General features: G+C 42.7%; 1 protein-coding gene across 15 annotated transcripts in view; it reads left to right on the top strand.

The window, feature by feature from the left end:
• EXD3 (exonuclease 3'-5' domain containing 3) overlaps positions 1 to 24,575 on the top strand; it is a 298,686-nt gene that overhangs the window by 86,488 nt on the left and 187,623 nt on the right. For 12 of the 15 annotated variants that reach the window (XM_076355651.1, XM_076355658.1, XM_076355650.1 and 9 more), the window contains 3 exons: positions 10,070 to 10,134; positions 14,300 to 14,470; positions 15,722 to 15,889. In XM_076355651.1, the coding sequence (XP_076211766.1) occupies positions 10,070 to 10,134; positions 14,300 to 14,470; positions 15,722 to 15,889 (404 nt within the window). Of the gene's footprint in view, positions 1 to 9,847; positions 9,907 to 10,069; positions 10,135 to 14,299; positions 14,471 to 15,721; positions 15,890 to 24,575 lie in introns of those variants that run through there. The other 3 variants (XM_076355652.1, XM_076355649.1, XM_076355654.1) reach the window with 2 other exon arrangements.

The raw sequence follows: 24,575 nt of genomic DNA, 5'->3' as shown, positions 1-24,575 counted from the left end.
TTGCAAAAGGCAACGATTGTTATACTTTTAGGCTTTTATTAATTTTTATTAATTTTTATTTCCTTACCCGCCTAGAAAGCAGCTTCTTAGTATTATTTTTAGAATTGCCACTTATATAAAAATAGATGCACTTCTCCTTATCAAGCCAGGGTGTATTGAAAGTATCCAAAAATGGCTTCTGTTTGTTTGAGGTGGTGACCCACATGCATGTTCAGACCGACGGTGTGAGATGCTCTCCTTTGCCGCTGTGCCAAGGGGAAGGGATGTTTTTGCTCCCCGAGAGTGGGTCATCTCAGGCACTGGGTGAGGATGTTCCCAAAGCTGGGTAACTTCTTGGTTAGGTTACGTTTTTGTTTCTTTAGTTGGCACCAGATCTGAAGGGCATTTTCTGCTCACGCGCCGCGTGCCATGCCTAGATGTTGTTGCTGTTCAGGTGTCTGTATGCGCCAAGTGGGAGAGGAATGTGAGTGCCCCTTGGGGCTGATGCGGGGTGGGGGAGAGGAAGGTCCTCGTCTGGAGTACCAGGGGTGGAGGTGTGCTGAGCCTGCCTGCCTTACATGGCGGTGTCTGGTAAGCAACTGTCCTTTCTCTCCATTGACAAAAAGCACCAAGAAAATAAGAGGAAAATGTACTTGGCTGTTCTGCTCAGACAAGCAAGCCTTTTCTTTTAATGAGAGTGCATTTTGTTTGATCTGTGTTTTTTGGGGGTTAAATGATGAATTTTAGCCATTATGAAAACAAAACCCATGGTTATTTGTAAGGTTTGTTTTATAAGAAGCATATGTGTGCTTTATTATTCTTTTGCTTGAAGTGTGGGGATTGTTTTCAGTTGGGAGGTTGCATTAGAAGAATGTGAACTTCTGACTCACTGAAAAACAGAGCATGTATTAGGGAAATCGTGAGGTTTCCTATTATGTTTTCATAACTTAAATTTCTCAGAACGGAAGGGATCTGTTTTGCCCTTAGTTAAAGAATGACTTTTACTGCCATTGAGAAAGAATGGATTCTTTTTCTAGAAAAACTTGTATTGCTTTCAATACACTTTTACTCTACCCACTATTCTTCATTTCCCTTTCTCCTCTCCAGCATGGCAGTTTCTCTTTCTCAGTGTTTTGCCTGTGCAACTCATTCTCCAGCTGTATTTCTGTTCGATCTCTAAATTTTGACATTTCAATAACGATGTAGTCAGCAGCATAGACCAAGGTATGGCTTAACGTAGTGATCCCAGGAAGGGGTAGGCTCAGCTAGTGGCATCTGAGGAATTCCAGCTTTTCTCTAGAAGAATCAAATGAGAAACATGAAATCAGCATTGAATGCATAGCTGGATGCTTTGTGATAAGCTTTTGCAAGGATGTTAGAGAAAATACAATTCGTAGAGCTAACCCTGTGATATAGTATTGCATGTTGTCACATTAATACAGTAGATCAAACCCAGAGACTACAATTGCTGGCCTGTACCTTGCTATCCTGCATGCAAGGTACATGATTGAATTAGATGTTTCTATTAAATCAGGTCTGTTTGACAGATGGCGAAGAACCACCAGAAGATAAGCTTCTAGGGTACTGACCTCCCCCCTAAAGTGAAGCAAAATATTCCTGCTTTTGAAATAACTGTCTCATTTGAATTGAAATGAAGCTTTCCCCCCTGCTTTTGATACAGGGGGAGAACTGGGGTAGAGGGAATTGTTTTGGGTTGACCTGACTTTTTTGTCTGGCCTATGAACCAAAACATAAACTGGTTCTGCAGTTCGAATTACTGTCTGGACCACATCGTGGCAGTGCATTGGGTGATGTGAGCACCTCTATTTCAGTAACGATTCCAGCCGTGGGGTACTTCATCTGCTGTAGAGAGACTGCAGGGGCAGCCCAGCTGTGGCCTACAGATCTCCTCTCCTCTGGCAAGCGGGAGTAGATGACTATCATGTAAGGGCATCACAGGGCTGGAAGAAATGTATCACAACAGTCACAGCTGGTCGACATATGGAGAAATAAGGAGCCATTCATGTTAAATGAGGATTCTGGCTACTGAACATGAGCTGATGTTCATAATCAGGCAATTACAAGTGAGGAACTTACTGAGTTTGGGGTTTTTTTCCTCCTTTTCCTTCCCCTCCCGTCTGATGCAGATATTCCACTGGCTGTATTAGTGCAGAAGGTGAATCCAAATGTGTGAATGAAGAACTGGAGGAACAAGTAATGAATGCTTTTCCTTTGGTGAACCTAGACTCACAGACCTCCCAAAAGGCTAAATCTTTAATGTTAAAATTATAGGGGAGGTGTGTGGTGTATGGCGTTTTTAAGACTGTGGTAGCTGCATGTGGTTACTTCCCTTCTGAGATCTGAAGCGTTCTGTGTGGTGGAGTTCAAAGCTCTGTCGATTAGAAAGCTGTAGCTAAAATTGGAAACCGAGCCAAAGGCTGGAGTGAGCCAGACATACCTTATAAAGAAGGACCCTCTCTGTCTTGTTGCTTCATTTCCTTGTTGTTCGAATTCAGCTAAACCCACATAGTTATACGTTTAAAAAGCATATTTGTCTTTTGTGGGAGACGCAGTTAAGGAATGGTAGCTGGGCATGGTGAGTGAATTTTGGAGCCCTAGAAATTGTGCTAAAGCAGAGCAATTTATTGCTTCTGAAATGAAATAGTTTTGTGACATCTGATCCTCTTGTAGATTTTGCACTGGAGGATTCAGTGGTGGGATGTAATTAACATTTAAATTGATCAGGCTCTTACAGGCAGCATTCCTCTGCTTGTCTGCAGACACTGGTGCAGGAGACATTTCCCTGGGAGTGAACAGCTCTGGGGTGCTTTTATTCTTAGTGGGAGTCTCATCACTGCAGTTGGTGGAGATCAGGATGGATCACCAAGTGGTTACTCCTTAGTCATAGTGTTCTTGGAAGTGAACGGTTATCATTCCTGGAAAGATCTGTTTTTCCTAAGACACAGACTCTGCCTTGAGAAAGTATTAAAGAGCCTTTGACCTCCTTGCTGCAGGTGCATCTGAAATAGGAGTGGACGCTCTTGTGAGTGAAAATCCTCCCCATCCCCAAGATGATGCTAGTTTATATTTAAAAGTAACGTACAGGGGTGGAGAAGGATGCATTGGAAGTTCATCCTGGTCATGACGTTACTGGAATGGGAGTAATATTTCTGAAAAAAATCAATCTCCCTTAAGACAACTGTAGACGATTTAACTGGTAATGACAAGGTATCCAAGAGCCATAGACCCCCTCGGTTCAGGTGAACTTGCAGGTCTGATCAGAAGATGACGTGGACACTCGTTGGATAATTGATGCGCAGGGTGCACTGCCTGCACAGGTCCACGCTCACTTCCCTGTCCCTGAGAGTACATTTGTTAAGTGCTAATTTGGGGAGAACTGTGGGCATTGGGTCCCAGGTGCTCCAGCAGCATCCACAGACATTCACTCACGTGTGACGAGTCCGAGCCGGCCCCCAGCCATGGCTTAGGACCCAGACCTCACTTGAAGCGATGTGTGTTTTGGGGCATGGAGGTGTGGGGAGAATACAGGGCAAACACGGTGGTTGCCCAAGGGTTGCTAAAGCCCTTGCATTGGTACTGGTTGTCTTACCATGGTTTCTTGGTAGTTTGGAGCTCTGCCTTCTTGGCTGCTCGCTAAGTTGTTTGGTTTTTGATTCTTTATGGGGAAAACTACGTTTTTATTTACCACTTCACTCCCAGTTATAACTTACTTGGTACAGTGCCATGTCTATTAAGCAAGACCCTTTATGACTTTTATATTCAGAAAGTGAACGGAATGAGAACAGGGAAAAACTGACCTTGGATTTGCAGAAAACGGTGGCTGTCTCAGCTGTACTCCTGTATCAGTGTGGACGCAAAGCAAGCAGAGGTTGCATTTCATTGTGGGTGAAGTAGGAAATACGATCCTTGGCACTGTTTGGAAAAATACAGGCAAATTACAGCAATGCCATTAAATGTCATTTAGAACACGTGTTCTCAATAAGAAATGGAGAATGGATTGGTGCAAGGGGGATGGAGCAGCAATACCAACAAACCCACTTCTCAGGATACTGCATCTATCAAGTTCTGACCAGCTGAAAAAAACACGTCCCGCCTCTGTCTTTTGCAGCTTCTGATGCACTAATTAACCTTCACTCTTCCCTCCCTCTGAGACCAAGGAAAAGAGTTACATTAACTTTGCTGCCAGGTTATGTTTTAACTGGATACACCTACGATGGAAACATGACAGTTATTCTGAAAGAAACAGGAATAAGCAAGAAGTTGCCCAAAGTGCCCAGCTCTGGGGAGCATGCTTCGTAGGGATGCTCTGGGGCAGTGGGTGGTCTCTCGTCCTCTGAATTTCTGTTTTCAAAGAGATTTCCCCCTTTCGTTCCTAGGTTTGTCGGAGGTCTCGTCTCCCGCTCGCATTGCTGTCAGTGTTAAGCATCTCTTGAAGGCAGGTCTTCAGCATGAGGGATGTTGTGGCAGGACCAAACACTGTTGCAATAGCATAATCCTAGCTTTTTTAAAGAAGTTATTAATCTATATCATATCTGTTTTGATTGGTGACTGTTAATTCTAGTATGTATGACATCTTTACCCGCTCCATGGTTATGCAGCATGTTAGGTATCTCTCCCCAGACCCTGGGGTAAATCCAAGTAAGAACAAATTACTGAAAAAGCCTCCTACAAAGCAAAAGGAGAACGGCACTGCCATGCCCCGCCAGCCAATACCCACATATTCACGTATCATGCTTTTTCTGAAGTCATTCTACTTATTTTAAAATAATATAGCACTTCACTTTTTGTTTCTTTATTGTATCTACTTCCTCTTTTTTTTAAATTACAACCCAGAATTTTACAATGCGTATTGCATAATACTTGTATGTTCTAAAATTGTTTTTGTATCTTTTAAATGTCATTTCACATTGTTAGGAGAAATTCCATATGGAATCATTTTCTTAAGCTCAGAAATACTTAAGCAAGATTAGAAGGTTTATTTGTGTTACATGTGCTCATTAAAAGTAAGCACAGCAAGAAAACCTAGAAGGTGTAAAAATCTGTGAGTTTCTATGGAATAATTTTGTATCTTTTTAATTATATCAGCTTGTTCTTAGAGATTCAAAATCTGTTCACTAGAAAATGTATCCGTTCGTTTTTTGCATCATCAAAGTGGTATTATTTCTGTTCCCTATCAGTCTTCTCTTCTGTGAAATTACAACATACTTGGTGTGAACTGCAGACACTTTTCTGAAAAAAGTTGAGACAAAGTAGGTTTTGATAGTGACTTTGATTAATTCTTAATCCACATAGCATACTATTTGTTGGTTTTCAGATGTAATTTAAATTACACAGTATTGGGTGTACCCACCATGCTGAGGTATGAAAAAGGAGCTGGCTGAGTAACTCTGCTCCCCCACCCACCCCCACTTTATGCATTGCCTATACATTTACATATTTAAATTTTTAAGTGCATATATTTTAGTTTTTAAGTGCAAATGGGCTAGCTGCACTTATGGTGACATTGGTGTGTCTAGAATCTTTATTTTCCTTTCAGAAAAATATCTCAAAGGCTGTTGAGATTAACAGGAGTTTTCACAGAGGACAGATTTTGGGGATTTGTTGGAGCAGAAGGCACACAGAACAGTAGATAATAGTAAAAATTCACTGGTGGTTTACTGGGTGGGTTGGATTTGTTATACATTCATTAAAATCCTGTTAATTTGCAAGGCAGAAGTATAAGCTGTCTGCCCAAAGAAGACTTAACCATTAGCATTTTGTTCTTGACCTTTTCTGTCCATGAATTTCAGCTGTAATTGACCGCTTGGTGGATGTGATCCTACATTTCAGTCACATTAGCCTCCTTTTTTTTTGGATTTTTTTTTTTTTTTTTTTTTTTTTTTTTTGCATTCTCTATCTTTTAATTATTTGACTGTAATTCTTCCAGATCTCGGGCCATGGGGCATTTAATGGCTTTTGCCACAAAGAAAAAGTGTTGAGAGATTTTTTCATTGGTAAATTCCTCCTCTGGGGTTGGGTGTCTCACTTTCCCCATGCGAGACACACAAGGAGCCTCAGTCAGAAAGTGGGTTTCTCTTGCCAGGGCGTTTCAGCAGAACCGGTCAATAACGCAGCAGAATTTTGCAAGGACGCAATAGCAAAACCACTGCTTTACCTCACCAGCCCGCAGGCACTGCTTTTGTTGTGATCACAGCAGGTTTTGAGTGATGTATGCACAAAGGAAAAAGAGAGAATGAACAGAAAGTAGTTTATGGCTTTCCTCAAAGGCACTTTCCTAACTCAAAAATATAAGCCTTGTGGTTTATATGGTTTTGAAATTTAACCACAGATATTGAGAACTGGAAAAGATTTCATTTACCATCTCCTCCAATTTTGGTACCAGATTCAGGGCAGAGGAAATTTATTTTCAGAATGAAAAAAATTGAAAGGAAATATATTAATGTCAATACTCTTAAAACAGGAACATGCTATTTGGAGAAACTGTCAGGTGAAGAAATGGAGGTTTTGTGTCTTGATGGAGTGGGTGCAGGTGTGTCTTTTTGAGATCTCCACCAAAGTGCTATAACCTTGCTTTGGTGGGGCTTTGACAGATATTTTATGGTCTGCAACCCCCTTTTTTTGAGCTGTGAAGGATCAGTGTCAGACTGAGCACTTGCTCTTCGAGCTTGGTCTAGGAACTGAATGGGATCAGCTGCCTGGGGCACGTCTCAGCCTCTCCAGTTTGGGAGCATGGTAGACCTGGCCATCCTTGGCTGCTCACAGCTGGGAGCAGGGAAAGCTGATGCTCTCCTACTTGCCACACTGTTTCATATGGCCTCATCCTTGTTTTGTTTGTTTTGCTCATTGAATGACCCTTGCTAATAGCTGGATACCTCTTCAGTATGTAAGAGTCTCTGCAGAATTTAACTTTTCTTTAGAAGTGGAGATTCTGGGTGTTCTTGGTGTGACATATGAAGGCATTTTTCTGGCCTCTGTGACCTATCCTTGCTTTTGCAGGCACTGTTCTGTCACTGTTTTAATACGTGTATCTTAGTAATTGCTGCTTCTTGCTCCTACTACTGTGGCTGGAGGCCGCTCCAGAATTTTCCTGTTCTTGTCCTCTGAGTTGAGCCCAGATGCATTTGTGGTTCAGTCACTTTGCTTTGTTCTTCCTTCCCTTTATTTCTTCCTCTCTCCCTTTTGTGTTGGGCAGTCGTCTGCTCTCCAGATTTGTTCTGGAAGGCTTGTGAAACTCCTTGTAAGGTCCTGTCCTTTTTCCTTGGATATCCTGGCATTAGTTTCCTGCTGCTTCTCTGGTTCCTTCTCGGATGTGGATGAGCAGGATCCTATCTGATATTCAATGGGAACATAACAGTACTATTATTGCTTCTTCATCCATGCCAAAGACAGTCATTCTCACTCTTTAGGGGTGCCAGGAGAACCAAGAGAAGACCAGTCCACCAGAGGCCCTGCAGAAGGAAGAATAGAGGAATTCTTCATTTCTTTCAGTAGCCAAAATGATGTGGACCTTCACATTTACATCTTCTGTCCTAGCTGGAGGGTAGCTAGATACAATAGCTCAAGGTCCAGCATGAACTGCAGTGGCTTTCCACTCTGGTGGGACTAGGCAAAAGCATAATGTTGCTTTGTGCTCTCGTTTATGTTTGGTTCTAGGAGTATCTGCTCGTCAGTTATTTTGTCATGTTTAGCCTCTGACTACATTTCATCCTTAGGTACTTCCAAGGCTTTACGAGGTAAGGAAGGAAACAGCACTGTTCTGACACTAGCGTACCGCAGTTTATTTGTCAGTGTTTTCTGTCCTTGTTCAATCCCCGTTCTGGAGAATTGAGTGGGATTTTCCTCTTTCTTACGCACAGACTGAAAGGAGAGCAAAACCTTCTGGTCAGGTCATGCCAGAAGATGGGTGGTTGCCCTCCCCGTGGTTGACGTTCTCCTGCCCCAGCGGTTTGGCACTGGCCTCCACCGCTGCCTGGCTGGCCCGGCTGCCCAACGCCGGGGCTCGGCAGCGTCCCGAGACGTTTCATAGAAATAACTACATTATGGGTGCGTTCACTTCCAGGGTTTGGGGAGGGGGAAGGTTGCTTCCTACTTACCCATGCTTGCACAGTGGCATGCTGGCAGCATGCTGAGTCGTTTAAAATTGACTGGAGAGACCGTTTTCATGCATCTATGTATTGAAAAAACAGTAAGATCGGATTTCAGTTACAGGGGAGGTAAGGTAGGAAAAAGTCACGTAAGAAAAGGGCTTGTTTTGTTGATTGAGGTTTAGAAAGCTTTTTAACAAGTTGAATTATTGGCTGTATCTGAAGTGAAACACTGCTTTCCTAACTGCTCTCATTTCCTGTGTCATTCCGGCTTGTTCACTGCATTAATTACAGTTCAGATTTACAGTGTATTTGGTTACACACTAGGTTGCATTCTAATTTTTTTTCCTCTGTGTATATAAATTTCTTTGGGAGTCAGGCCAAGAGGAGAGCGTGTATATGTGCATGCACACACACATGGGCTGAATTTGACTGTTAGTTGCTAATTTTGTGGGGACCAGGGATCTGGATCTTCTTCTGGTTTTTTGTAAAAAGAGACTTTTATTTTTCCAAAGGAGAAGCAGCAGCTGAGAACAGCCAGTGTTTGGAGAGTTCAAGATTTCAGAACAACCAGAGATGAGAGAAAATATTATCTTATGAATTGTAAATGTGGCATTTTTAATTTGGCTGGTGTTTTCCAGAGGTTAGTGGATGACGGGAATACTATCATTCTCTTGGCTTGACCAGTAATCAGCTTGCTACGTAAAATATTTTATAAATGCAGTGCTTCGGAGTTTAGTTGGATGAGGTGGAGCTTTTCACAGTTCAAGTAGCTTTTTGTGACCTGAAATATGAAGTGAGATGGGATACTAAGCAAGAAATCTAGCATTTGGAAATGAGCTATTTAGGAACTGTAGAACGCAGAAGCTGATTGAAAGGATGTTTCTTTTTCAGTTTAACATTTTTCTTTTGACTTTAAGAAAACATAAGAGGCAGTGCACTAAATAAATGAGGAGTGTTTTTGTAGAACTCATTCAGATTTTTAAATTGGTTCTTCACATTTAAACTGTTGATGCAGTAGAAGATTTTCATTCAGAATATTTTGAGTCATGGTTTTGTAAGTAAATGATTGTGAATTAAATAGAACCAGATATCAAAAATGTTACTGCTTTTAAAGTTAAATATTCCTAAACATTTGGTTCAGAAATACTGGTATGATGAATAATGGTATGAGGAATAATCCTTCTATGATGAATGATAATAGATACAAAATAACAACTGAATGCAAGTTCTCAAATAACTGGGTGAATAGTAAAAGAGAAAAATTCCAAATAACCTTCTTTTGAAATAATTGATCACTCTTTTTTTTAGCCTTGCCACAAATCACAGCAGCATTTAATCTTTCCTCTTCCTCAAACACCATCTTGCCCGAAACACGTCAGAGCCCAGCCTGCTTCCAGCCCCGCGTGGCTGGCCCGGCGCGGGCAGGCTCAGCTCTCCAGCACACAAAGGCTGCCCCGCGCTTGCCAAGCTAATAGGGGCTGATCCTCCCACTCGCGTCTTCCATCCACAGGTTGTGATGAGGTTAACACTTTAGAGCCATTTCATTAAAAATTAGTGTGTTGGTAATCCTTTCCAACCTGTGCAAGATGCTTACTCTTCTGGGACCATTTTGTTTTAATATAAAAAGGGGGACCGGTGGGGATGTATTTGATGCGTAGCAGCAGCAGCATGATTTAGTTGTAAATGCACCAATACAGCTTTTCAGTATTTGAGCCCGTGTGGGTGTTTAGTTAAAGCCGTGCATGGATGATGTCTGTTATTTTCTTAGGATTTCAGAGTGAGGGATTTTAGCACTTTAATCCTGACTGACAGTTGGAAGGTTGGTGGTTTCAAACACAGTGGCATGGAGTAGCTGATTTCTCTTCGGTGAAACAATGCACCAGTGTGTCTAGGCTGCCTGTACAGAGCCAATAAATCTGTTTTGTTTTGTTTTTCTCCCCCCTTTTCTCTCTCTCCCTCTCTCTCTCTTCCCCCTCCTCCAGGCCAAGACCCACTCCTATTGCTGAAAACCCTTCAGCTTCTCTGGACAAAGAAAGAGATGAAGAAGGTAAGGCTGAGCGTCCCCTCCACGCTGCAGTTAATAACTGCATGCAGAGCATGTCCAGACGCAGAACGCTTAGGTCAGACCTGCAATTCTTCATGATTGCTTTCAGTTCCAGCACACAGGGGAAGAGCCTATGCATTTGCAGCACGAAGTGAAAAGAAAAGGTAGCTCTGTGTGATGTGAAGCAGCTCAGGGGCTCATATAAAAGAGCTGAAGTTTACAGGGCTGAGTTACAGAGGGGAAAAAAATCAAAGTTGCTTTTGTTTTCTTTTAAACACTTTTTTTGTCCATTAAATGGAGGATCTTTTGGGGGAGGGAGAAGAATACTTCTAGTAGCTGAAAAAACGAGGGTTGAAGTCAGTAGAAAAGTGCTCTTTGCCAAGTGGAATGATATCAAAACCTTCATAGTCAAAGTATTTTTTACTGTTTTTTCTGATTTGGTTTGGTTTTGCCTTTTAGAGTGGTGAATGCAATTTGCACTGCCTGTCGAAAATTAATGCTATATTTTTATACAGCACCCCATGGGTGTGGAGATTTCTCATAGGGAGTAAAATATACTTCATCTAAATTCGGGAGCTTGAAAACTAACAAAAACACTAGATGCATCAGCTTAGTGGTGAGTTTCCCATGTTTAACTCTGCGCATCAGGCAGGTTCATAGCCGAGATGTTTTTTTCTAAAAGACCCAAAAACCTGTAGCTCACCACATAGACACGTGGAATGTGTCCTATGTGAAATGGCTGGTGTGGCTGAATACCTTGGTGTACGTGCTCCATCCTAGGTGTCTGGAGTGTTTAGTCATTGTCCTCGTCTGCTGCACTTAGACTTTCCATTACTGATAGTCTGTGGTTCCCAGCCGGAATAATTAAACAACTGGAAACACAGTGTGAGAGGTGCCTTTCCAAATGGTCAGTCACCGACATAGACTTGAGCTCAGCAACTCTGAAGCCTTGAGCTTTCTATCAAGTTTTGTTAGAGTTGGAGGAAAAAAAATATTATTTGTTAAGTCTTGAGGGCAGTTAATCCCACAAAACAACAGTAGGAAAGAGTAATCATCAAAATCTCTGTACTGTGTACCCTGGGATGTGTGTGGATTGTGAAGAAAAATACTCTGAAAAAGACAAAGCCTCCCATCGACGTGTCCTTGGGCAGAGAGCACCGCAGCTTTCCTGCTGAGGGTGGAAAAGCTTGAGGATCCCCATGAGTCACACTTGCAGCTCCGCTTACTCAGTTTGTTTCTGGAACGGTCATCCCAGTGAGACGCGTGGTTTTGCAGAGCGTGCAGGCTGCAGCTCCCCGGTGGGGCAGGTCTGTCCCCCTCAGGCCCACCCTTCAGCCAGCGCCGCGTGGCTGCGGGCACGGGCAGAAGTGTGTTTCTGAACCTGGAGGATGCGTTTCTGAACCACGAGGAAAACCTTTTTAGAGAGATGAGGAGGGCTGTGGTGGGAGCAGGCGGTGGCATAGCAGCAGCTGCCTCTAAGGTGGGGAGCACAACACGAATGTCCCCAATGTTTTCTGACACGTGCTCGTCACGCTATCACTGAGATGGGCTAATCCGTGCTGAGGGCATCGCCACCCTTCAGACATGCGGTGCACCCACAGCAAGTGAAGAGACTTTTTTCAGGGGCAGCTGCTCCCCTGCCCTCTGTGTGCAACTCGAGGTGTGTGATGCTGCTGCTTACATCCACTCTCCAGTTCAAATAAATGAGGGAAGTTGGCTTAAATACAGCTCAGTCTGCTCCATTCACATTTAAATGGCAGGGAGCTTCTTTGCCTTTTGCTCTGTGTGAATGTAAGTCAATACTGTCTATTAACTAGTGTGAATCAGCCCATTGGTCTCAAATCAGTGACCATGAGCAGCAGAAGGAGGGTATCTGTCCGTGGCGTGACCTCGGTTCTGGAACATGGTTATAAGAAGCAGTCATTTCCTACATAGGAAAGACAGTTTTGGAATAACCAAGAAGCATGAGCAGACTGCCCTGAGCTATGTAGCTAGAAATAAGGGACCAAAACTGAATGAAGGAGTATGTAGTTTGAGCATCAGCAAAATTTTCCTATTCCCATGATCTGTCAGGCTGTAGAAATCCCCCAAGGAGCATTCCCTGCCATGGGAATCAATTGAAATGGAAATGGCAATTACACGTTAGAGAGGAATTCTTCTCTGGCAGAGAGACGAGCCAGGCAGCACAGCACTCTTTCCTCTCTGATTTAGGTGTCTCATGCCTTTTATTTTTCCTTTGGTTTTTTCCCCCTCAAGCTATACATACCATAGTTGAAGTCTTCAGATTGCTAGGAAGTTTTGAAGAAGGCTTCTCCCCTGCTTGTCAAAGTTCAGCTAGTTCGAAGTCAAGACTCAGTCTAGATATCAACGGTTAGTGCTCCTGGCAGTTGTGTCAGTGTTTGGAGATGCTCTGCATGTGAAATCAGCCTTGTACTCTCGCAGGCCCTGGTGTCTGCTGGAGCCCATCCTGCCAAAGCCTGGGCTCTGACTCCAGCCCAAGGAGGAGCTGAGCGGTGTGGTGAAAGCTCTTGTTCAGTCTAAATGTGCTGAAGTGGGGCTTTGGGGGAAAAAAAGAAAAAAGAAGAGAGGCCATTTATAAACAGTGCAATTTAGTTGGTGATTTGCTTTGTTTTCCTTTGGCTGTTGTGTTGGATATTTGTGGTTGGATAAGAGCTTGCCTTTTCCTTCTGCTGAATCTTGCAGTGAAGTTGGAACCCTATGTTTAACATCGCAAATTCTTGCCACAGGGAAAAATACTTACAGGGAGAAATCTGTTATCAAAAGTCACATCTTTGTTAGTCATCAGCTTTTTCATACTGCATTTGATAATCTAGTGAGAAAGAGACAGTTTCTGTCGTAAACGATAGGTTTTGTGGTTTTTCCAGACATGAAAGACACTATGGAAAATAACTGTCTTCCAGTAAATATTGTCGATGAATAAAAAAGAACAAATTCATTGGCAAATTTTCTGTAGTTTTTCTTTTGTTTTCCATGTCGTTCTTCAAACTTTATGTTGTTTCCATTGGAAGCTACGACTGGGGCCATCATATACAGTAAATTACAAGTGCTGGCTGCAGGCGGGAATGAGCATCTTTTGGATTTTGCTTTTTAGCCAGAAAAGAAAGACAGCAGCTGCTCTTAGTGATTTCTTGTTTTCTGTCTCTGCTTTTGCCTTGCTCAACGCCAGTACATGTACCATGCGGTGAAAGGTCCTGTGTGGGTACTGAAAGATGCCACTTCTTCACCCTGCCAACCCTCTGAGCTCCTTGGAAACTACTTCTAATGTAAACATTATAAAGATATTGCTCAGTACTGCTAATTTATCACTTCTACCAGATGGGTAGTAAGTAGCCTATTAACATTCACAAAGTGAGTGTCCAATTCCTTCACATTTCTAAACACATCACCCTGGGATTCCTAAGATTTATGGCGTGGAGTTTTCCCATGTTCCGAGCCCCTCCTTACGGCCTTTAGACTCACGGAGGTATGTGGTGCCTGACGTGCAGTGGCAGTAGGTAGTCGACAGCAAATTCCCTGCTCAGGTAGGTTTGGAGGAAAGGAGCATAGATTTGTAGGATGGTAATCTGACAGAGTTTGATCACTGATGTTTGTTTGTTTTTAATCTTGTGTGTAAAATCCAAACTATTTTGATACTCCCAAATATTCCTGTTACGGCAAGGAGCATTATGCCATCGTGGCTGAAGTGGGTGTAAGGTCAAATATGAAAGTCTGTGGTACAAGAATGAGGAGGAGGGGTTTATATGCTTTATTACTTGTGGGTCTGTTAGAAGATGAGTAGGTTTTTGAGCCCAGTTATCTACCTTCAATATTGCCATCTTCCTAATAACACCCCTTTCTCCAGCTCACTTCTTTTCTCCCCCTCCCCCAAATCCCAAGCCCCTTTGTCTGCCCCACAGAACAACTTCTCTGTCTTTATGGGATAATTAGTGTGGACAATTGCTGCTTTTCCCATTGGGTTTGAGGTGCAGTGAGCCATGAAGGAATCTGTAATGACATGAAAAGTCACTGGAGGCGCGGATGGTGGCTGAATAGCAACAGTTACCTCTCTGAATAGATTAAATTAAAAAAAATAAAGCTTTGTGTTCAGCTGGGGGAAGGGGGGATTCACTAATCTTTTTGTACATGACAATGTGGTTTTGTATCTCAGCAGCTCAAGGAAGAAATCAGGCGGGGCTTTGCAGGACTGGAGGACCCATTGGCAGGACTCCTGGACATGCTGGAGAGCAGCAGTGATTGGAAGGGGAAAGGGCATTCCCTCGGGTATTACATCACCACTGAGTTGCAGCTTTGGATAGAAGAGCATCCTGCTGTTCAACAGGTTAGGAAAAGAGAGAGCAAGAGAGCCGGGAGAGGGCAGTTGGTTTTAATGTCCCTCAAGTGTCCCCAGTTTCACTTTATTCCATAGTCCAACATCTTTTCTGTAGTCTCATACAAACACGGTGTGACGGGTGTGAAATTCGTACTGAGATGTTGTTACCTGTTATATGCTGGCCTGATAAATGAAATAATATTAGAAGCTGTGATGCGAGAGCTCTGTTTCCCCTTCCAAGCTGGGATTTCCATCTTTCCAGATCAAACCACTTTGATCAAGCGTTGATCTTGCAGCCTTTGCCGGGCTGGAGGCTTTCCCATTGGAACTCACATCCTTGCTGTCAGGATAAAACCAATTGCAGTAATCTACTCTGCATATTCTTCCAGTTCTGCAAATAGAAGCCAGTTACTGTACAACTGCTTAACTCCTGCCATATGGTGGGGAGCTTTTATCATCGGGAATGCAGAAAATGGTAACAGTATGACTTTTCAGCAGCTGAATGATTAGCTTTGTAACGATGGGTCATCAGATTATACGTCCTAATGTTTACCATTCCTTATGCCTTCATATATCCTGACCTACCGAGTTTTTCTTTTTTGTATGCTTTTGGCTCTGAACTGCACGATACTTTTATATTTGTGCTGTTTCATTTCCCATTTTTCCAAATGGCTCTTTTTAGATGTTGAGCTCTGCCATTACAGTATCTGCAAAGTGCAGTGAAGTGCTACTGGCACTGAAATTCCTAGGTCATAAGAGAATGATCGTGTAGGAACACAAGGATTAATACTTGTATCTGTGCATCTTTTGACGATGCTTTTGCTTTTCCTGCCCTTCTTGCACCCAGGAGCAAGCCTGGGAATGAAAACTGAATTCTTACGCTGGATAGGTGAGATCTCCCTTGAAGAGAGTTGCTGGGTTCAAAGTTTTTCTGCTGGGAACTAGAGGGGAGAATTTCTAAATAGCTGTGTTAGTAAAAGAGGGCGTTTTTCCAGTTTCATATTTTACTTTTGCACAAGGCCATATGCCTTTTCCAGAATTATCCTGCAAACATTTAATGTTTTTAAATTGGATGCTGTGAAAAAAATGTGTATCATATTGTTCTGATTTCTGCTTGCAGACTCCATGGGGAAATTGGAGAATCCCTTCCCAAGGAATTGGCTTGTTCCACTGTTTAAACAAGCTGCATTTTCAACTGCCATTGAATTGTAGCCATCTTTACTAAATCTGTGTTTGATTTTTTTTTTGTTTTTTTTTTAGTCTGGCATCAAGCTGAAGAAGCTGCAGGCCCGCGTACTCAGAATACTAGCCCAGTGCCCAGCTAATCTTCTTGACCCTCTGATTAGCATTTACCAGCTCCATACAGCAGACCGGAACTATTTGCTTGAACATGTCAGTCATCTTTATCACAAGGGCGATTACAAAGAGGTGGGTCATGTCTTTCAAATAAATTTACCTAGTTCTCTGTTAATGTCTGTGTCCTTTTTTGGATGCATTTCAATGTGAATTCCGTTTCATCACAGCAGCTGCACACTGTGAATGGTACAGCTTAGCATGGTCTTCCCATGTACATGAGCAGGCTGTGTTCAACCCCATTTTTTCTAATGGCTGAGTACAGAATGCCAGTGAATCCTTCCTCCACCCCTTTTTTGACCTTTGAAAGTAATAGGTTAATAGGGTTTAATTTGGAGAATTTAAGGGGATGGTTGTGTTCTTTTTTGTTTTCCTTCTCTTTGGCAAGAAAAGAAGGGGGTTTAGTAGTTGGTCATAGACCTGCTGTGCTATCTCCAATCTGCCTGCAGCGAGGAGGGGTTGGAAAATATCTCTGTTCCCACGTGATTACCCTAACCAAAGGCTTCTCAGTTTGAGGAGTTTCAAAGCCTCTTTACCATTGAGGCTTATATTCAAATACTCGTGTATTTGAGTTTGAGTGGCTGACACTAGCAGGAGTTCACCAAACCCAGAATTTGATATGTTTTACCCTGTGGTTTAGAGTACTCGCAGCATCTCTGGCATCACCGTGATGTCTTGGTAGCCTTGCGAGTGTTCTCATGAGCAAACTACAATACGGTTAATGCTTTTCTTTTTTTTAAAGGCAAAAAACATAGCTTTGTTTTTCTCAAAGGAAGATGGTTCACTTTGATGGTGTAGAACAGCTTGATCTTGTTTAGCAAAAGTCAAATAGCATTTTAAAAATCCTATTCTTCAGTAAAGCCGAATTCCCAAGTGAGGTTATGGAATTCCATTCTTGTTGATTTTTTTTGAATACTGAAACAAGGATATTTCATATTTGATTAGAAGTTCACAGGTAGCTGCTTGAAACTTACTCTTTTGCTCAATAAGTTTTTGAACGTGAGTGATTGAAAATCCTAACAGAAACATAGTATTTGACTATATTCAAGTGTGATTTTTAAGTTCATGGCTCCAAAGATATTTATTGTTGTCATTAGAAATGCAGTTCTTTCTAGATCTGGTTTTGGAAAGCTCTAAATTTTTTTTTGGTGGAATTGTTTTTCTGTTCTTTCTTCTACAGAAAAGCTCATTTACTAGTCATTCCCAGTGTGAAGAACAGGAAACCTCAACTGTTGCTTACCCTCAGCCATAACTTTCTTCTAGTTTTGTTTTGTTGCCAGAAGGATGAATAGAATTATCTTCAAGAATAACAGGAAATCTTTTACTGCCCTTGGGGACTGATCATACGTAAGGTCACAGCAACTTACCCCAAAAAACCTGGAACTAGGGCTCTGAGCGCTTGCAGTGGGCTGTGGCATGTCTGTTTGTCCTGCTCTTCCCCATCCTTCGGATGGGGCAGTAAAGCAGATTCACATGTAGGATTTTTGGCTCTTCTGTCTCTCACCTGAAAGGACAGAAATCCTTATAAATCCTTGCTGTCATTATTTATTTTCTTGCTGTATTTACAATAAGACACCGGGCATTTATTCTAGAGCACATTATTCCCTTTGCCTGTTTTGATGCATTTCCTACTGTGCTGTACACCATGGACGTCCCCAGCTCTGCCCCGTGGGTTAAGGCTTCTGTCCCTCACAGAGGTTTTGGAGAAAGATCTCTTCAGAAAATGAGATCCTACAGATCCCTGGGGATGGCCATGGCGGTTACTTGTTTCTGAAGCGCATCTGGCCCTCCCTGTCTGCCTGTTTTTTAGTAGAGCTGGTCAAAAGCCGAACCAGTTTGTGGATCGCAGCAGCCGGGAGTTTTGCAGTGAGCTGCTGGGAGGGCAGCCTGACGGGGCAGGGTGCAGGCGTCGTGGGGGCGGCAGGAAAATCGTCAGCTGTGGACAGGCGGTGGTGGGTCTGGTGGAAAATGGTGCAGGTGGAGGTAACTTTATTCTGATTTAGCAGCATAAAATAGTGGCTGTGGTGAGGAGGCACCTGATGGGGAGTGCTGGCCAGCGGATGGCACTAGTGCTCCCATGATGCAGAAAAACAAGCTGATATAGTGAGAGTTAAAGGAAAAAGCAGGGACATATAAGTGGGTTTTTGAGGCGTCTGGCCTGTTTGGGGTTTTTATCCATTCTTTTCTGAATGGAGTTTGCAGCTGCTGGAGGAGTATGGCAGCGTGGGGCCTTGCAGGGCGCTCTGGAGCTGTGCAAGGGGCTCCCGGGTCTGCTCTTCACGGCCCGCATGGCATGAAGAGACAGAAGGGTTTAACATTCCCACTCAGGTAGTTCCAGGTGAAATGTGGAGGCTTTGTCCCCTTCTCAGAAGCCCTCCAAAGCCACGGGCTGTGGCTCCACGTCACCCTCGACCCGGGCTGTCCCGGGCCGTGCCGGAGCCTGGTCGGGCTGCCGGGTGGATGTCTTTGTGGGAAGGGCGATGGCTGCTGGTGGGGCCGGGACAATGCGGGGATTCAGCAGACCGGGGGTAATGCAGTGCGAGCGAGTCTGTGAGAGGCCCTGAATAGGCCAGGCTGTGCTTGAGAAGAATGAGGGGTAGGCAGAAGGCAAGCTAGTGTTTCATGGTCATCTTATGTTACACTTCAGCCTTTCAAAGAGTGTCTGGGGCTGGTTGAATGAACCTCTCTTGCACTGCGAATGCGGGAGCCTAAAGACAAAGGGGACTCTTGTCACTCGCAGGCCCCTTTCGGGAATAAAAGCCATTGTCACATGAACAGGGGCAGTCTGGCAGGCTGTGCATGCTTCAGTGCCCCATGATATCGCTAAGTCTCAGCAGAAATCACATTCAGGGCCCTGTCAGCTTTGATTAGCGGGGTCTCATGACTTAATGTGCTGCGATATTTCATGTCTAAGGGTGGCGGCTGTCTTTCTGTGGGATGAATGCCCTCTATTGTCCACTGAGTTATTTTATTTACATTTTTTTAAACAGCTTATAAAGGTAAAAAGATAGCTGTGCTTAAAGAAAAAAATCAAATTCCTTTGCTTCTGGATCAGTAGTGAGTGCTGCTCGGGTCAGATACAGTGAAACTTGTTTTCACAGTCAGCATCAAAGTTCCCGTCTTGTTTAACAGCTTTATAGTAAATTCTGAACAGGTGGCAGTGGAGCTGGGTTTAGGAAGGAAACAATAAATAATCTTTTTAGCCTTTGACAACCAGAAATATTCTTGGGCCTGAGAGAGCTCCCACTCCGACTTCTCTGCATCGGTGACTAGCAGCATTTTTCTCCCCTTCATCAGTTTGGGTCTTAAACACGAATATGGGACTAAGCTATTAGTGGGACAGGGAGTATTTAATTTTTAACAGTTTTTTTGGTTGTTGTCCATCCAGATTTCTCTGTTTTCAAAAGCAGAGTATATTTTTTATACTAATGTTTTATCCGTTAATTTCAACAAGTAATGAAGGTTGATTCTATATGTTAAATTCAGTTAATGTTTCCTCTTTCAATTAAGATAATGTGGATTATCTACTGAAATTCAGTTGTTAAAATTTGTCGTAAAATAACTTGGAGCACCCGGAGAAAAAGCTCTGTAGACACAGAATTCAAAGTTTTTGTCAACAATACATAGTACTACAGAAGTAATTTATTAATTCGGTAGAAAGGATGGTTGACCAAAGAGTTAAACTTAAAGGAATACAAATATGTTAAAGTGTAGAAATGCATAGTTCAATCACCAACATGACCTTCAATTTTCAGTGTAGTGATGTTTTGAACACCGATTCAGGGATGTTATTATTTGTAGTCCTACTTCATGCATGGTGCTTGAGTACACTTGGTGTATTTTTGCAAATCTGTCAATACAGGTCAGTGTTAAGATTGATTGAGCACATTAATGGATATTCAGATTTTGGATTTCTTCACTCGGACTTTTTTGAGCTGTTCTCAGGACAGTGAAAATGTCTCTGATATTGCTTCTTTCCCCCATTCACCACCTTAATTACAAAGGCTTGTTCAACTCTTACTGTATTTTAAAGTGTGTGCATTTGAATTTCCTTGTTTCTTTTAAATAAAAGTAATAATCAATAAGAAAAACAAGGAAAATATTACAGGGGATGTTTCTCATGTAAAGATGATGGATGTCAGTCTCAACCCTTTTTTCCTATCAACTTAATCTACTGGTAAAGGACAGCTTTAGTGGCATGTTGCCTGCTAGATTCATGCCACTGCAGAACAGAGGTAGCCAACCTGCAGGCCATGGACCACTCTGCCGCCTGCTCCCAAACACCACATCTTCTGGAGCCACCTGTGCTATGGGCATCTGTCTGGTGAAGTGGTTGGGAAGGAGCTTGAGCGTTGCTGGAAAATAATAATTCAGATGGTAGTATTCTGCTCCTACTGCCAGCATTTCTGGGCTCTCGTCAAGCACGCGGGCTCTTGGAGAAGAGGTGCGAATGTGCATACAGAGAGTCTGGTTCTGGAGGATCTGGTGAAGGTGGGTGGCCTGTGTGCACAGAAACTTGGGCAGTGCTCTAGAGGATCACTCATTTGTGAGGATGCACTGAACAGTTAAACCAGGTTTAAAACTGCTTTGAGTGACCTAAGGAAGACAAATCACAGAAGTGTGTGTTTCAGTTCCCTCTTCCCCTTCACCTGTGCACACGTATATTTCAACCTTGACTTCTACTTCTCTCCCTCCACCTCAGATTCTTTAGATTTGGGTAACCTGTCACTACTTCATTTTGACGGTCTCGCTGCTTAAAATATGTGCATGCTCTCTTGAAAATGGACCTGGGAAATCTCATATTTTTCTCGTTTCTGAAGATCTTCCTGAAGACAGCTGTGTATATTGTATGCTCTTTAAGCAGGAAGTAATTAAACATCTAACCTGATGTCATACACTATGCAGTGATGCACTCTGAGAATTTGAGCAAAACTGATTAGCCACAAGTTTGAAATGAGTGATTCCAAAACATGAAACATATGTTCCTAATGATTAATATGTGGTGTGCCTTTTACTCAATTATTTCTACCATTATTATGTATCCAGGCTTTGAACACTGTGATTTTCTTACAGTTGACGTTGGATCCTCCTCTGCAAAGTCTCATTCTGTGGTTTGGTCTATTCTATGGTTTTTCAGAAATTCCTTCACCATTGGTTCAGAAATACTACACTAAGTCAGGCACAGGCATATTTACCTTTGCGTTGTCCCAACTTGCTTGCAGCAGAGCTAAGTAATGCAGGAGTCATCAGAAACCATTTGTGTCTGTCCTGCATCATCACTCCAAGCAGTGCTACTAGAAAAGGTTATTCCTCTGAGGCTAACCCTGCCGTGGGAAAATTGCTTAAATTGTCAGTGTAGACACCACCCAAGTGCACATGCCCTTGCAGATAAGATCTTGTGTGGCTTCCTGCACTTCGTACTGTATATGGAAAGAATAGTCATTTTTAGATGAGACAGAGCCAACTGCATTCAAAACAGGTAGAGAGGATCAGGTATTGGTGCAGGGTGCTCTGGGCTTGTGTGTTTACTTCAAAACATTCCCCATTTTCCCATACTCTTGTTTTTGCGATTGCATGACTAGAAGAGTGGTCTGGTGCTTGTGGCTCGGCCTGAATGCGTCAAGTTTGGGTAACTTCCCCCATCCTATGGTCAATGCACCTACACGCATTTTAGATATAATTTAACGTAGTATTGCCCAGCTTTGAATTCTTCCGAATCCTCATCCAACCCTCCTTTGCTGTGTTTTTAGGTGTTTATCCTTGGGAAACAAGACTATTACAAAATGTCCAAATAGGATTTTCACTTTCCCCGTAATTAAATCAAAAGAATGACCCAAAGCTCCCCGAGGACAATGGGAGGACTCACAAACTTTGATGGGATTTGAATCAGGCAATGGGTCTTCACCTTTTCTCCTGTACTAAGCAGTGGCTTCATCATGTACCTGTCCTGTATACACTTGGGGGATGCAAGGGAAGGCGGGGACCAACCTTTCCCATACTTCTGTTATGATCTGGGGCAGGAGGGGTTTAGTATAGGTTAAACACTTATGTGTAGCAATAATGCTAATAATGCTAATTTTTTGCTGTTATTACATTACATGCTAGAAACTCTCTATGTCTGAAATGTATTTTTGTGAAAAGGCTACTTGTACCACTGGTCAGGACTATAACATGTTCTCTTTATAGTTTGAGGGAGGGTGAGCAGACCCTGATAAGCTGACAATATGTTAGCGTTCACCAAAGCTTTTCCATGTTCCTGCGTCGTAGCTAGCTTTTTTGCGCTTATTGATCAGCTGGTGAAGTGCGGGAGGTATCTGCTGCTTAGGGTTTTTGTTGCCCTGCTGACTCAACCTGAGTCTGAGGATCTGCAGTTGGATTAACATGATTGCTAGCTTCCAGCTACCCTGGCTACTCTTCCAGCACAGCTGGGAGAGTGCAGCACTGTGTATGGGGAAATGCGTGTTTCTTGGGTGGGGAGGGGGATTCTCACCATTTCAGTTACAGCATGCTGTCTGCCTAATTGAAGTGTTTGTTTTCTAACTACAAAATGAGTCTGCGAATGAGGTGCTGCTTTTCTGGAGATCTTATCGTCTATAAACAGACTGTTAAAAATAGGGTCGTTTTACACAAAACTTGTTTGTGGAGTGAAACAATTCAAAACATGATAATAACAAAACAAAATCTTAAAATAGCTCTAAGTTGAGACCACAGACACAGCTGCCAAACACTTTCATCTTTATTACAGTTACTCATATCTCTTCTCTTATTATTCCTATTGTAAACACGCTGATTTTATCTCAGTTGTCCTCGCTGTTCAGCCAGACAGCCCATGTAACCACCCTGCAATCCGGCCTGGTTGTTTGTGCCTAGGACCCAGGTCATGCCTCTCCTCCACGTTTAGCTTTGTGCATGGACAAAGCTGCTGCCCCGCTGCTGACGGTGCTCCCTGCTGCAGGGAGTTTCTGCCAGCAGCACAATTTGTCTGACTGCTCCGTCACCTCCTTTAGCTGGGTGATGTTAAAATGATGTTAAAAACCAGCTTGTGTGATTTGCTTGCAGTTCCCCTGACCTGCAGCAGTGGTGGTGGTGTGAGCTGGGTCTGCCACAGCTGGGGTTGGAAGGCGATGTCTCTCCACGCTTTGGCTAAATGAATATTCGTTGCTCTGTACCCTTTGGTACAGGGTAGAATATAGATCCAGTGAAAGAGGAAGACCTAACCTGGCACAGCGCATGTTCATCTGATTAAGTCACCTGTATGGTTAATAGAGATGGAGATAAAACTATGCCATTTTGATAACAGTTCTGCAGTTAGGTTAATCTGAATGTGCATGTGAACATTAAAAAGCGATTAGGGAAACCACTGTATGCTTGCGTGCTAAAACTAACGGATTACTTGTTTAATAAAAGGTACTAATGAGATCAAATGGTGAAACAAGATTTTGAGAGTTGCAAGTCTTTGGTTTTGTTTTTTTTAATTCAGCAAGCAGATAGCTGGGAGGAAAATAAAACCAGCTGCCAAAGCTCTGGAGACCCAAAACCCTTCTTCAGGTCCAAAACAGAAGTAGCAACCTTCAACTTGTATACAAGTTGAGAATAATTACTCAGCTTGAACTTTGTGATGTTAATCTCATAATTTGAGAGAAAAGGTACTTGATGCTTGTGGAGCAGAGTAGCATATTAGCCTCTAAACAGGTGGAATAGTTATAAAGTCTGGAGTAAGAGAGAGATTTGGTTGAAGATTTAGCTGGGCTGAGAAATGAGAAACGTGCCTTTCTGTTCAGTATCTGGTTTGTAGCATACAGTCACTGCACTAATGTTAGTTCCTGCTTTTGTCACTTAAAGCTCTTCTGTTGATTTCTCTTTTTGGGATGAAGCCTGGACTGTCAGTGGCGCAGTGTTCGTTTTGTGTTCAAACCAAGCAACCAACCAACCGACCAACCCCCAAAAAAACCCCAAACCCCCCAAACCCAAAACAAAACAAACAGGAAAAAAAAGTTTTCCCCCTGATAACTGGGTATCTCTGTTCTTTCTGGACAGTAAGATTGAACGATTGAACTTCTATGGTGTGTGTTGGTTGTCTGCTTTTGTACACTCAGTCTTCGATGCAGTGGATGAAATACATGCATGAATTTCCCAGAAGGTAATGTAATCCACGGCTCCTGCTGTGAGCAGTGCTCGGATGAGCTGTTAGGTTTTGTCTGTGTTGCTTGGCTGGGCTGCAGAACGTGTGCTTCCAGTGACAAGTTACGTTGAGGTGTCTTTTGAATGCTAGGAGAGATCACAGAAAATGAGTTTCAAGGTGTGCTCCTACTGCCACTTAGGTTATTTTTCTGGTTAGATTTTTCTATAAAGGTTTCATGCAGGTGAGGTGTAATGATGTTTGCATTTGCTTGGGGGGGAATGCACATTTTTTACTGTATTATGTTTGTTTACATATTCAAACACATAACACAGTTCTAAAATGCAACTATTTTGACAAACAAATCCATCATTTTCATGAACTTTCTCTCAAAGCAAAATCAATCACAGGTAGCAGAGAAACCTGTTGAAGATAAGAGCTTTTCCTCTAAGCCCTAACATACTGTTTTTATCCTCATCTGAATAAATAGGCGTTTGTGAACTCAGTTGATTACGTACTCTGTCTTGTTGTTGCTTAGCATTACGTGCATGCTGCAGTAGGGTTAGAGATGTCGTTTTTTCAAACACTGTTTACAACCGTTTTGGAAAATACAGCCTAACTTTGCAAAGTAATTAGAAGGAC

The sequence above is a fragment of the Aptenodytes patagonicus genome, chromosome 18 (assembly GCF_965638725.1).
Source record: "Aptenodytes patagonicus chromosome 18, bAptPat1.pri.cur, whole genome shotgun sequence".
In the NCBI taxonomy this organism is placed as follows: Eukaryota; Metazoa; Chordata; class Aves; order Sphenisciformes; family Spheniscidae; genus Aptenodytes; species Aptenodytes patagonicus.
The sequence above is the reverse complement of the archived record's forward strand: the minus strand, read 5'-3'. Positions and strand labels throughout refer to the sequence as shown.